The 15,753-nt window shown below is 33.9% G+C and overlaps 1 protein-coding gene across 1 annotated transcript; it reads left to right on the forward strand.

Moving 5' to 3' along the window:
• Positions 1-2,577: 2,577 nt before the first annotated feature.
• Positions 2,578-6,186, forward strand: LOC131029616 (uncharacterized). Its single transcript, XM_057960173.2, has 2 exons — positions 2,578-2,865; positions 5,629-6,186. Exons 1-2 carry the CDS (start codon positions 2,703-2,705, stop codon positions 5,922-5,924), a joined length of 459 nt encoding a protein of 152 aa, XP_057816156.2. The 5' UTR covers positions 2,578-2,702; the 3' UTR covers positions 5,925-6,186.
• The last annotated feature ends 9,567 nt before the right edge of the window (positions 6,187-15,753 follow it).

Raw genomic sequence — 15,753 nt, forward strand, 5'->3', positions numbered from 1 at the left:
TATGTATCTATATGGGGCAATTTACAATGTATGGTGAATGTTAGGATATAGGTGTCATCAACCTTTTAAATCCTTTATTTAATTGTTATAAAGTGAAAAATTGGGAACTTAGCAAATCCACCATAGGGAAATGAGGATTCACTAAGATCAATTTTTGCTTGGGGAGACTTTATATTCAAAAGAGGGGATGAATCTACTAGATCCAATCTTAAAATGACGCAAGGACTGAATACTAAGTAGATTGATCATGTTTGGAATGTATTTGACCCTCTTTTGTAAGTTGACTAGTTGAATTAAGACTAAGTGCTAGAAATGAAGACAAAGTATGAGAAAACAACGAGCTACAGATTCAGTATTTCGTCATGCACCTAGATCTAAGAAGTTTGAGATAATTTGGAGCTGCTCTGCGAAATCTGCCAAAATTTGCAGGGACCATGTGTTTGGACCAAGTTGTCCTCCTATCGGTCTTCCAAACTTTCCACACGTCAAAAAGGGTTTTTCCATCTCTACAAATAAAGCTTAAATCCAGAAGTACAACTGTGTACTTGCTTTCTGCATATAGAAGGAAAGAGAAATATGTTGGGAATAGGGTTTTGCCTTTAGGTCAAACCCCGGTTTTGAAATTAACTAAGTGGTTGAAATAATGTAATTGAAAGTAGAAATCCTCCTCTTTGAAGGGATGTTGAATTGCCTAAAAATGAAATATTTATACCTCCTTGTGAAGTTTTGCTTGCCTCCACGTGGGATTCTGATTTCATGAAGTAAAATGATGATCCCCTCTACAATACTTGAAATCTTAACTCTATTGCTGCTTCAAAGCTTGAAGGAAGATTGAAAATGTTCATTTGCTCTTGAATGCTTGAATGCTTGATCTCTTGAATTTTTATGATATGTCTTGGATTATCAAATGAGAATAGAAATCCCTCTTATATACTTGCCCGTAGGATTAATTGACTAATTTTCTGACTTGAGCTGACATAGAGGGGATTTTCCTACTTCAAATTTGAGATAGGTCAAGGGAGGGATCCAAAGATGGGTCCCCATTAAGGGGGACCAGGGCACCACACCCTAGTCTTGCCCTAATTTGGGGCAGGATCAAGGTGCAGGCAAGGTGCATCAACGAATTCCATGAGGTTTTTGATATGTGTGAGCATAATCAGGTCTCCGATCAGGCCGAGGGGCACAAACACTAAGGCGAAGAACCAAATGCAGTTGAAAATTGCAAGGGGTGCAATTTTAGGATGTTATGATTCTGTGTCTAATGCCATTCATATTTTACCTATAAGAAGTTAAACCATTTAAGCAATGATGGTGTAAGAAACCATGTAATGTCGAAGTTACTTTTACTATCTGTCCTCTAGAAAAAGGATAAAATAATTAGGCATCCCCTTTTGGAATCTCCTAGTTTGCATTGCTTGGACACTTGTTAGGAGTTGTAAGTGCATGTATGGCCGTAATGACAATCATTATGGATTCCTATGGCAAAAATTTATGCTAGAGACTCCTATTTTGGCATAGGGGTGCCCAAATTAGCTAGATGCCATATGACAATCACAAGAAGAATCTATAAGAGGCATTTTTGGGAGGTAGGCATGAGTTTTACTAGGTGGTTTTGCTACCTTGGTGATACCATAGTTGTATACATCCTCACAAGTTTCTATAACTTGGGGCCTTGAGCTAGAGTTTTTCATTAAATCTTGTTCAACTATGCAGGTAATAGTGTTGTCGTATTTTACAAGGGGTTTACAGATAAGTGTATTGCTGTTGTAATTTTTTATTGATTATTAATATACTTGCTTCTCTTTTTGTGGTATAGTTTTTTCTTAGAAGGGTTTCTCCATGTAAATTTGGTGTTTCATGTGTAAAGGTTTTCTTCTTCTTGCTTTGACTCTACAATCACTTTATTAAGGGATAACCATTAGTTTCAGATTTGCAATGACTTTTACTTTAAGTTCATACTGCAAGCTTTTTTCACCTTGTCTTACAACATAGACTTGAACCTACATTAGCAAGAATGAATAGATATAATATAACAAATTGAATTTACTCGCCTTGACTTTTTGATGTTCTAATCCTAGTGATGACTAATAGTGTTTAGAAAATACTATTTGAAGATTTCTTGAATTGTTAAGAGTCATGATTGAATTAGTCAAATCTTAGATAAATTGATTTAATGACTTAAAAAATAGATCAAAAACAACAAACAAACAAGTGTATAATGAATCTAAAATGATGTTTACTACAATAATATTACTATCACACATTAAATGTACTTGAATTATTCTTTTATTACTAAATTCTTAAAATGTCTTTAATGATTTTAAATAAATAAATAAATAGTTTTAAAAACAACGTAACACACAAATAAAAAATAAATAAATATATCATATCATAAAAAAGGATTCCTTATGCATTTAAACTTATCCAAACTTTTTAACTGTCAGGGTATTCCCAAACAAAGTCCGGGTGTCCCTATCACGCGGCACGACAAAAATATAAGCGATGCCACGTCATCGCCACGTGTCAAAATAAGAGGCCGCATATCGACACGACCCAAAGTACATAATTCTACCAGTCCTGATCTTTATTCTTTCTGCAACAGTTTTGCCGCTAAGAGGTTCAAAGGGTTTAGGGTGTAAGCAATATTTTTCTGCAGAGAAAGACTAAGTTGATCTTTTTGGACGGATAAGAAGGAAAGAAAGATGAAAGGCAACGGAATTACTAAGCGTTCACAGAGAGGGCGAAGGAATTTTCTGAAAGCGCTGCGAAATTATTTGATGTCGGATTCATACATGTATGGCGCCCTGATTAACCCTAACAATTATAGTGCTTCTTCAGATGCTACTGCGCTCACCAGGACACAAGGTACTTCTTTACACCGTTTTCTGTGATTTCTTCTCAATTCTATGCTGCAGTTATTTGAGTTCCAATCTGAAGGAGGTAAGGTTTTTCTCTTTGAATAATTTATATAAAGGGTTTCATGTGTGTAAAAATAACAATCTCCTCTTTTCTGGAATGTTGGGATAAAGGGGATTTTGTATGGCTGTGGCCGCAATCTAAAGAATCTCCTTTTGGAATGTTTTGAAATTATTTGGTTTAGCTACATGAACTTCTTTAAATCGTTAAATAGCACAAGTGTAAGTTTAAATTGTTAGGATTAAGAATGGAATTCTCAACAATTGATAAATGGCACCACAGGCTGAACTTGAAGTTTTTTATTAAGTCAGGAAGCTGTCTAATTGATAAATAACATGTTAAGATCCTGAAGTTTATTTATTTCCTCCTTACCAGGATAAAGCATGGAATTTTCAAAAAATGATAAACAGTCAACAAGCTGAAGTTGACGTGTTAGTAAAATTTACTTGCTTTGCAATTACTAGGGTTAAGCATAGAGTATTCTAGAAAATTATAACTTGCATGATGGGCCAAAATTGAGATGTTTTTCGATTCCTAGGGTTTCTCCAAACTGATAAATTGCATGACAGGCTGAAGTGTAAGCGTTTTCAATTACTTAGAAGGGCTTCTGCAAATTGATAAATAGCATGATGGGTTTTCCTCACATTGATAAATACCATAATACCAGCTTTTTATATTGATATATAGCATGACAGGCTATAGCGTACAGGAATTGCTTTAAAAATGATATACAACATGATATAAAGCTTTCTCCTCCGAATCATTCCTTTGTTTGGTTTGCTCTGTTTAAATAGAATTTTTGCCCTGTAGATAGACCGCACAATGCAACCCTTCTAACCTTTATAATAATAGGGTCCCCCTTACCTCTATATTGGGCCCTACTGTACATTGGGGAGCGGAGTTACCAACTCAAAGCTCCATGGTGGAATTGCCAAAGACCGATTGGCTTAACAATGCTCAATCTTGGAACTAATTTCCTTTGAAGCATCCTTGTAGAAACTTCAAAGGGATTGGCTTGACATGTATGTTATATTTTATTGAATGAGGTGTACAGCCCTAACCCTCCTGAGACTCAAACATGTAAGCTTCTCTTGGAGAATATCAAACTTAACAGAGAGCCCACTCAGGTCAGTTAGGTTGTTAGAAGCTGTCTGTAAGTCATGTTGATATTTCCCTATTTCAGGTCATATAAAAATTTACTGCTTGTAGGGAGGAAGCTTCGTTGCATAAAATTTTCTGCCCCTTGCCAATTATTTTTTCTTGAATTTAGGAGATTGTCACCAAATACGCAGGCTGAATATTACTTCTTGTAGCTGACCCTAATGCATGTAGTCACTTGCTAGGGGACATCTTTTGCCTACATTTCAATCTTTACCACCATATAACAAATTTGTTGCGCCATGGTTATTTGAAACTTTCTTTTCATATCCACATATTAAATTTTCTTGGTAGTCGTTTCTTTAATAGATTTTGATTTGAGCTTATGTTTTCTGTTATAAATTTTAGTAATGCTTCCATTTTTTCTGATAGTTGTATGCTTGATTCATCTTAATTTCTATCTTTTCACAACCCAAAACTGTTAATATATATATTCTGAATGGAATCTGAAATGGTGGAATTCTGTGATATCCCTACCTCACCACATGATGTAAGCCCTTTTAACACAAATAATGATAAAATCAATTATTAAATGAGGTAATAGTGTTAATACACTAGAGAGGAAATAATACTAATAAATTAAACCAGACTGCGGCAGACAGGTAAGAAGTCTCAGGATGTATGTATAAAAATAAGTAATAATATTTAATATATATATATTAATGAACATAAGAATAGTTTAATATATATATATATTAATAAATATAAATAAAGAACATGCTGAATACGTATGTAATGAAAGGTTCTTAAATGTTAAGGAATGCGTATAAACATAAACAGTAAATACATATCAGGATAGTAGGAATATATGTTAAGAAATACATGTGAATGTGAATATTAATTCATGAATATGTACATGTGGGTTATGTAATAGGGAAATAGTAATAAAAATGCAAAAAATGTATTATAAATGTAATGAGGCTATAGGGAGGAAACTCCCTTAGTCTAAGGGAGGAAATTATGATAATACCTAGGGTAGTATATATACTGAACATTGATATGCATATGTACGGCTTGGTTGATTAAGTTCAACCAAGAAGAGACGGATTTAGCCAGTCCCTTCTGAGGACTTGGATGATGGGATGCATCACCCAAGGCAAGGAATGTAAATAGGGTCTTCCTTGGATGGCTTGGGTGTAAGAGGACAGAAATTGAATTAACCTTCGATTTCTTGGATGGCTTGGATGTAAGAAATTACATTCAAGACAGGGGTCGAATTCACCTTCAACTTCCGGGCTTGGAACCAAGATGGGTTCCAAGAAGGCGAGCTTCACAGCCGCCTAAGGACATACTTTCGTATGACATTCGTATCCTTTTTATTAGATTAAACATTGTGATTATGTTAATTAAGTATTTTAAAGTTAGATTGCAATTTAGATTACTTATATATATACATATGTCTGTTGTATTCTAACAAACTATTTTGCAGGACAGTTAGAACTAGTAGGGACATTACAAATTCTTTGTTTTTTTCGTTTTTTACTTATATTTTCTGTAGTATTGTAAGTCTTGACAGCTTTTGACATCTAATATCATGCCACTCTGAACTTGCAGGAACTTTTTGGCAAGCAAAAAAAACTAGTGTTACTTTATCATCTGCAAAATTTCACACGTCCTTGAAACCATTGGCGAGTCATTCAAATGAGACTGACATTCCAATTACTCATGACAATCATGATGCAAACTGTCAGGATGTTCCTATAGAAAAGACTGAAAAGGTCAAGCATGTAATTGAACATTCTGCATCTCCATCAACAATAGATCACACCAATCAAACTGGTAAACCAACCGCAGTCACTAAAAGGCATCTTGAAAATGTGAAGAGAACTTCCCGGAAGAAAAGTAGTTAAGATTTATCTCCTCTGGTTCTCTAGTGTCGTAGCGGGTACACCAGATATTCCTCCCAGGTAAATGTAATGTAAGTAACATCCTAATAATGATTTTGATTATGAAATGGGAACTTTTATTGTATTTATGCCTCAAAAATTGTGTCTCCTCCCTGAGATATAATGTATTCGTGGAAGAAAGGTTGCCATATTCATTGAAAAATGATTTTGAATTCAAAGCATGAAATTGTAATTAACAAATAATAAATTCATTCTTTTAGGGTAATCCGAGCTTAAGAATGGGAGACAAATGTTTCAATTGTTGTTAGAAATTCCCAACTTGTTTTGGTGTTTGGTTCCCTTTTCGTTTCTTTCTAGCAAGTTGAGATCGTTGTCTGTCATAAAAATAGAATGGACTCCTGTTTCCTAAAGAGACAGGAAGGTCATCCTAGTCTAATTTCTTCTAACCAGCTCACCAGGAGGGTAATTTATTTAATCGCAGGGAAAGATAGTTCTTTTTTTTTGTATTAAATATAAAGTTTTTTTTTTTGTATTAAATATAATTGAGAGGCAGCCGCACTATAAATTTTTTTTTTTTTTTTCCTTAAACCATCATAAGAAAAAGGTTGGATAGTGGAAATGGCTCTTAATGCATGCCGATTCTTCTTTGTGGCAGTCTTATTACATTGTAGTTTTTTTTTTGTATTAAATATAATTGAGAGGCAGCCGCACTGTATCCTTTCTGATTCTTAAACCATCATAAGAAAAAGGTTGGATAGCGGAAATGGCTCTTAATGCATGCCGATTCTTCTTTATGGCAGTCTTATTACATTGTTTCTTTCTTAATTGGTTAAATGGTCATACCGACTCAAAAATTTGGAAAAAATACTGTAATTTAAAAAGTACTAATTATATATATATATTTCAAATTTCAATTACAAAATGTATCAAATAAGTCTAAAATATACCATGAGGGAGTGTTTTCTAATAAATGTGATTGTTCAATACATATGGATTAGTGGAATGGTATACAGCAGCTAGCTACTAACTAGTAAGTAATGATATGTATTATACAATGGCCTTATCATACGGAGTCGATAGTGGAATGGGATACAATAGCTAGCCACTAACTAGTAAGTAATAATATTTATTACACAATGGTCTCATATAGCTAGCTACTAATTAACAAGTAATAACTAGCTACTAACTAATAAGTAATAACTATTATGAATTTATGATGATTGTATTTCAAAACCATTATCATATATTTCAATTTCATATCTAAGCAATTTAGACATTACAAGTTAGGACCAATGGCTTCTTGTATGGCTGCTTTTTGCTTTGCTCTCTCCAAATGTTTTTCATCTAGTGTTGCAAGGAGGGCCATTATCTTTTGTTTGACCTCTTCAGGTGCTTTTGAACATGGCCTCCCATCACGACGAGGAATGCCTACAAGATGGTGTTTGAGGCAATTGATGCCTCCACTATGCTTCTTCATGCACAGGTATAGATAATAGTCTTTGGGATTGGTCCCATTATGCTATGTTTCCAAGTAGGATCACAACTACAAATCTAGATGCCATTGTGATCAATGGCAACAAAAAAGAAGATAAATCCAAATGCCAGTGATCAATAGCAACAAAAAAGAAGATAAATCCAAGTGCCACAACAAAAAAGAAGATAACACAAGTATAGAGCTAAAGTTGTAAAAGAAAATAATCTAATAATGTATGAATAAGAAAAAAATTATTAATTTATCAAATATATAATTTCAGTTATTAAAAAATAAAAAGTATATAAATTTTTTAAATATACTATTTTAAATTTTAATATCAAAAAAATTTCGTGAATAATAAGATATTATTATTGGGAATAAATCATTGTTCTACATCTTATTATTATTGGGAATAAATCGTTGTTCAACTGTCGTTGGGGACGGGGGATGCGGGGACAAGCTTCGGGGATGAGGGGGATAAAGGGAAAAAGTTCCGAGACTGGGGGGACTTAAGCTTGGGAAACGCGTTTCCGTGGAATACTGGAATAAATATATTATTCACAATAAAACAAATTAAATTTAATGGCAGAAAAGAGATTCTTATGTAAAAGAGTAAGTTCTTTGAGGCTATTTTGATTCATGATTCATGTCTGCTAATTAATTTGAACGAGACATTTAAATACTTTAATACTCAATTAGTTAAACGGAAATTGCAACTTTATAAACCAATTGGCATGGTTATTTTGCACCTAGAAAACAAGAATAGAATGTGTTTTCGAGTACCAGACAAGGAATTTGTAGCCAATCTTCCAATGTGTTGAGGGGATTGAAGCCTGAATAATACCAATGTGGAGGAATGCTCGCATGATATGACTGGAAGAGGTTGTTTTTATTATGCAAGTAATTGGTAAAAAAAAATTATATATTAATAATGAGTAAGAACGCTCAATAAATAAGTTACAAGGATTTACAAAATAGAAAGTTTCTAACAAGAAACTAAAATTACAATATATTACATGATTGAGCATTAATAACTAACTTAGGAAAATATAATATTAATACCCTCCCTTAATGCTCAATCTATCAATGACACCAAGCTACCCTTGAATTTGACAAACTTATCTGGACTGGGCGACTTGGTGAGAATATCTATTGTCTACTCTGTTGTTGGAACATACAACAACTGAACTAAACCATCTTCAACAAGCTTTCTGATGAAATGACAATGAGTTTCCACGTGCTTGGTTCTTTCATGAAAGATGAGATTCTTGGCAAGTTTGAGCACTCCTTGATTATCATAGAACAAGGGAGTTAGACCTGCTTGAGATATTTGCATATCCACAAGCATCCAGCGAAACCAAACCACCTCACATGCTGCCTTAAATGCTCCTCGATACTCGGCTTCTGTCAAGCAGAGAGCCACTGCCTTCTGCTTTTTACTAGTCCATGTGACTGCACCTGGATCCCAAACTGAACACATATCTACAAGTTGATTTCCTATCATCAACCGATCATGCCCACACTAGTACATTCGGGGCTGACTTTCGATAGCCTATCGTTGGTATTTCAACTACTTTTCATCGGACTGCTAACAAATGAAGCTGTCGAAAACTCATCATCGAACATTCCGACGATGCCATCTAATGTCGGAATTCCGACAACATCCTAAACTCTTCCAACGGCAGCCATGACCGCTCCTCCTGCCAAAAATGTCGTTGGATGGTTGTCGGAATGTCGACGCTCAACATGAATATGCATCAACTACGACTACGATGACCGATAAGAAACTGTCGTTGGACATACAACATCCTCGTCGAATGTTTCTTCAATTGGTGTCGTAATTCTGACGCTTGCAAGAAACTTTGCATTGATGAGGATGTTGTTGATCCGACGGTTTGGCCGTCGGTGCGAAGTTGTGTTTCCGTCAGAATTCCAACAGAGATTTTTAAAAAAAAGAAAAAAGAATACGCATGCCAGTTACAATGGTGCTTGTTGGTTCGCTTTTAGCATGTGGGGTATGATTCGGTCCTTGACCTTGGTTTTGAGACCTCGGGTATTGGAGGTTGTATATGGTGAAAATGGATAACAATAACAACAATATTGAAAGGCTAAATGAATCCAACCACAAAACCCTAGCCTAACAATGAACAAAGATCCACCATAACATATGAAGATTACCTAAGACAATGCAAATAACTCAAAATCACAAAGATTATACCATCACATGTCCAATAGGGTTTTGATCTCCATTCTTCCTATCTCCATTGATCTTGCTTGATATATTTGCTCTTAAATTTTTATATGCACAAGAGCTCAACAAAGAACGGAATGTGGTTGCAAGTAGGATCGTAGTGTAGCCAAGTCTTCAAGATTAGTCGTTAACATGAGTGATTAGACATTAGGGTTTGACAATGAAGGAAGCATCTTCTTAAATAGAAGACACAATAAGAAATGGAGGGTTAAGATTGAGAGGTGTAAAAAGAGAGGTCGGCTAGGATTAGAGGGTAGGTAAAAGAAATAGTAAAATAATGAAAGAGGTAGGTAGTGTAGGAATTAAGAGATGAATGACATGTCATGTGTAGAAAAAGATAATGAATTAATTAAATAAATAAAGATTTATTTAATTTAGGAAAGGGATAATTTAAATAAATAAATGTATTTATTGAAATGAGAAATAAGGCTAGAAGAGGATAAATGAATTAATTAAATAAATAAAAATTTATTTAATTAATAGAAGAATTAGGCTTAGATAATTAAATAAATAAAATATTTATTTAATTAAACATGACAATTTTGGGTGTCTACAGAGGCTATTGAGCCTATTGGATGGGGTCTTCACCCTGCCCATTCCCAAACAACTCACAAGTTACATTCAATATAGTACCACAAGTTACATCGCCCAATTAGGGTCAGATCAAATTACAAGTTACATTCAATATAGTGCCACAAGTTACATCGCCCAATTAGGGTCAGACCAAATTACAAGTTACGTTTATAGGGCATGTCCTATCCACAAGTTACATTATATATAGGTCTTGCCCAATATTCATAGCAAGACATAATTACAATTCACATGTATTTGGACCTAGCCCTAAGTGATTCGGATTGCATGAGAGGTAATACATAGGAATTTTAATTGTCATTGACAACATTAAAATTCAATAGTCAGGTATCCGAGCTAGCTACAATTTTTAACACACAATAGAGATCATTGCTCCACTAAGGTTGAGATTGCAACACTAATAATAAGGTTGTTGCCTTAGTTGATAATAGGACCACTCCTCAAAGATAATGATATATACCTTGATTGTTGTGTATATATCATTATTTGCATTAAAACAAAGGGCTAGATTGATGTTTGGGCACAATTTGAGTTATAGAAAATTGTGAAGTCTTGAAACAAGACAATTTTCCCTTATTAGAGATGGTGTGAGTTTGGTTGTCATGGCGGGGACATGATAGAAGCTTGCGCGTGAGAGTTAGAGTTGAAATAGTTTCTATGTAAGGGTGGGAAAGTGTTGAATTTTGGTTCTAAAGGGAGATAGATCTAACTTTGTATGGAAAATTAGGATATACAACCATGGTGAAAAGCTTGAAGAATCTATTCATGTTCTAATCAGCATTGGGTGTTAAGGACTTGTATAATTTCATTAAATGTTTGTGATTGGCAAAGTTACCTAAGTTACCTTTGGTCAAGTCATGGTGTTGGAGTTCTTGGACAAGAGTGTTTACTAAAGCTTATAGTTCAACTATGGAATGGAATTTAAGAAGATTAAACCATTCTAAGAGGATCCTCCAATATCCATAACCATGATGTAGTGAGCTAATGATTCATTATGTAAGGTTTGTAGCAGTTTGTTGCATATTGTAGATTGTGTAATTGATCTCCCATTATCTATTAGGGAGTAGGAGACATTGATTAGGTGACTCCATTGATTTGTTCAGGTCGATTTGACATTTATTATTTATATGATTTGGGTTTGCGTATGAATAATTTGAGTATTGATTAAGGCACATGTTGGTCGTGAATTGTGAATGTGAGGGTCATAATTCCCAATTGTATAACACAAGTAGTGAAAATATAAAAAACATCTTAACAACCCAAATAGTTATGAGAGTTGAACTTTAGGCTAGATTTAGTTGTAAAGTTGATAATGAATTCAAATGATAAAAAAAATACAAGGAATTCTTGTTATCTTTCATGCTAGGGCAACATAAGATCATGTACAATATATAAATAATTAGTTGTATATATATTTTAACTTTTCTCCAATCCAATAACAAAATATCCTTGTGATTGACCAAGCAAAGTGATCTAAACCTTAGAAACTAATAAACGTATCCCGATGTTTGCCAAAAATAGTGATTCAAAACCTTAAAACATTAATCTTTCCTTGATGATTGCCAAAGAAAAGTGATACCAAACACTAGAAATAAATAAAAGTATATGCATTTTATCTATAAAGTCTGCAATTATTAACTAAAGAAATATGTGCATGGCATCTTTCAAAAGGAATTTAAAGCGTTCACCAAATGAGGAGAGGAAAGTTAGATGTACGGGTGCTATTAAGTTTAGAGAAATATCATTTTGGAGGAGACGCAATTCTAATATTGTGGTTTGGAATTCTCTATTCAGTAACATTAATTTGGCTTTTGTGTGTGTGATATGCTTGTGTTATAAATCTTTGAATTACAAAATGGATACCTGCAGTCTGACCTTAGATATAGAAATGTTGTGCACAATGAATGACAATAATAAGGAAAAGAAATACCCAAATTTTTGCCTCAAACCAAGCAAAGCCAGATTGATCAATATTCTCAGATCCAGCCATGTCTGCTAGCATCAATCTCCCTCCCATAGCAGGTACATCCAAAGTTATCAAATAAGCATGATAATGGAAGATAGAAAATAATGAACTATACAAAGATCTACTGGAATAAAACAAACTTAAAATAGTAAACATTGTATTAAAAATAATTGCCCACCTCGAGAGTGTTTTATTTTTCAAGAGCTGCTCAAGTCCAACAATTTTAGACTCATTTCTTTGACTTTCCATTGGGCCGACTTCTCCCTCTTTATCAATCAAATTTGTTAGCACAACATTCTACAGACATATAACAAGTTATCAAACCAATTAAGAATGAAATACAACGAAAAACAAACTCAAAAAATATAATTTCACTACAAGCCATTCCAGTACTCTAGCCAGTAGTATTGTAATTGACGACTCATCTAATGCTGAAGTGTTGCAGTTGTATGGGATGTTACTCTAAGATTTGAACATCAGAGTTGATTGGATTACAAAATTAAATAAGACCTTGCAGTTGAATAAGACATTACTTTACACAATCTCCAATATTAGAATTTATTGCATTACAAAGTTGAATAAGACTCTCCAGCTTTCAAAAGTGCAGACAATCAACGATACATGTTGTTGTCCAATTAAAGGATTCAATATTTTAAGTGAGTTGGGGAGCTATGCCAACACAAGTTGCAAACCAACCTCAACAAATGAAATTTTGGCACCATGCAAATTTAGTTACATTATCAACCACTCTCCCATTCAAGTTGATCTTGAAAAAATCAAGGTGACATGATACCTAGCATACCCATGCAAACTCAAATAATTGCACAACAACATGAGCATGCATTAGGGAGGACCATACATACATGAAGTAATCATGCTGAAAGCACAACAACATGAGTCAACCCCATAAAGGATGAAGTATTTACATAAAGTATGAAATATACCTTTGACACATATAGTGCGCAAGACATGAATACATATAAGATATCGATCAAACGTAAATCTTGGATCATACCAATAAAGAAGTACACATAAATACATGAATATATTTAAGGCATGATTTGAATAAGGATCATACATGTGAATATATGTATCTTATAAATCATGGGATGTGTTGGTTCCCAAAACCACAGATTGGAAATCACAAAGTATTGCCACTTCTCCTAATGATCTCTCAATCAATCTTGGCCAACAAACGGGAATGGTCACAGACCAAATTTCCCTGCACTTCAGGCTTCACTCAACCTAGGTGGGTAAAACTTATCACCCAATCCACTCTTTTGGTGTGAAACTTTTCTATAGCGAATTTAGAAAACCTTATAGCTCCAAGATGACAATTGTTCTTGAACCCGATTTCATTATCTGAAAACTGTAACTGTTACTTGTAAATGAATGTTTATAAAATGATAATTGTATGATTTAGAAATATATTTCCTTAATGAAGCTCACTCTGAAAATACTTGATTCAAATATATAAAATCAACAAAAGACCAGTGCCTTAATTCCTTACCGATTTCATACCATTTCAAATAAGAGATTCTACATACATAACCTTAGAGACAATGTTAATAACTTGTTAATGAAACAAGACCATCATTTCAAAGGCTTCTATATGAGTTGTAATTAAAATATAACATCCAATTAGTCTTACTGAATTTAACCTTGCTCTGAAAGACCAATACGACAATTTGAAGTTTGTCAACCAATCCTCCAAACTGATATTCAAACTGAAAATCAATCTTAATCACAACAACATAAGACCGCACAATGAAACAATCTAGGTAAATAGATTTATCTAAGGAACTAATCAATTCAATTGAAAGAAAGATACCATAATGAAATAAAAACACTTAAATCTTTATATTGAAAATATAATACTTAAACCAGTTGATTTCAACATGTATCATCCACCAACTTGATACTTCCAGACAACGAGTTCATAAGAAAAGCATGAAAGATTGTCTTGATAAAAACTATAAAGAACTTATGTCATATGTTTTTCCTAAAAGATCCTCTATATATAGGTGAGGATTCAGTTTGAAGATGAAAGGACATACCCTTTCATTAAAATTAAAACTAACAAAAAATTAACTAGAAACTAATTGACTAAAAACTATCCTAACAGACTAAAACTAACTTAGCTACTCGACACATTACATAAAAGCACTTGAAAACAACAATTTGCAATGTTTAAAAATAATTTTAATCTCCAAGGACCCCGCCACATTTCCGAATATGCTTCAAGTATTCTTCTGATTTATAGGTGTTTGCATCATGGATCAAGTCCCTAACAATGATATCCCATGTGATGAACTTTTCCACCTATTCCATAGTCTTTGTCAATTCCAAACCATCAGAATGAGCAACATCAAGAGCAACACTGAGAAGGTTCTGACATTCTAAGAGCCACTTGTCTTTATCCTTGATTTCTCCATTCTGATTTGTCAACTCTACAAAACCATACTGTGTTATTTCTTTACATTCATCAAATTCACACTTCAATTTTTTTCCAAACCTTTCATGTGCATCTATAAGACCCTGTATTTCTTCAATCATTTTTTTATTAGCACCTACCATCCTCTTATCATGTTGCAATGTTCCCAACCTGTTGTAGATCCGATGATGGGACAAGGCAGTGTCCATGTTCTTATGATATACAGTCCAAAATTCTCCTAGAGGTATCAACAATTTATTAAATCTGTTTGTTATCAATACAAAGGAAGTGTTTGATCTCACACTTTGAATTTGCCTTTGGATCCTCTTATTTTTTTCTAATAACTCTTCATATTTCTTTTTGATTTGGGATCCACCATGAATCATTGGCAGTGGTTGACCTCCTCCTCTTAAAAATCCATCATACAAACCTTTATATTGATCTCTCTCTTTTATCACCTTTATTAATTGCGCTTTATTAAATTGTGAAAGATCAATACCCATATTTGTTGTTATAACAGGGTCCACTTCACCTACCTTCAATTTCATCATGTGCCCAAAGGCCTTATCCACATTAATGATTTTTGGTCTTTTGTTAGGAGGGTAAAGGGCCCATAACCGTAGAGCTTCCTCATCTTGATTAAGTCTCAAACAAAAAAAAACATCTTGAACTCCTTGGATATCTAATTTGAACTCTTAATTTTTTTATTTCAACATATTGTCAAAAATGAAAGATGCACTTAAGTCCCATCCTGGGAAAACAATAACACCAGCTTCAATTAAAAGTTGTCTCCGCCTATGAGGGGTCATAGTTGTGACCTCTGCATCAATCTCTTCCTTAAGTTTTCTCAATAACTCTGCTTCATTTTCAAGGGTAATATCAGGGACATAGTCCCTTAACTTCTTGCCTTTGAAATGATAAAGAAAAGATTTAAATTCCTTAGACTGAACAAATACATCATCTGAAACAAAAGTCGAATAGGCATCATACCGAGCATCATTATAAATACTTAACCTGGTGATAACTTGTTCCTACAAGTCTGGTTCCTCAACAATATCAGGTGCATGTTGTGATTTGGATATGGTTTCAGTATCCTCTGATTCTTCTTCACCTTCC

The sequence above is a fragment of the Cryptomeria japonica genome, chromosome 3 (genome assembly GCF_030272615.1).
Source record: "Cryptomeria japonica chromosome 3, Sugi_1.0, whole genome shotgun sequence".
Lineage (NCBI taxonomy): Eukaryota > Viridiplantae > Streptophyta > Pinopsida > Cupressales > Cupressaceae > Cryptomeria > Cryptomeria japonica.

Excerpts from the sequence above, each read along its gene's own strand:
- LOC131029616 (XM_057960173.2), top strand. The coding sequence starts at position 2,703 with ATGAAAGGCAACGGAATTACTAAGCGTTCACAGAGAGGGCGAAGGAAT. Across the intron at positions 2,866-5,628 it reads TGCGCTCACCAGGACACAAG|GAACTTTTTGGCAAGCAAAA; the intron begins GTACTTCTTTAC and ends CTGAACTTGCAG.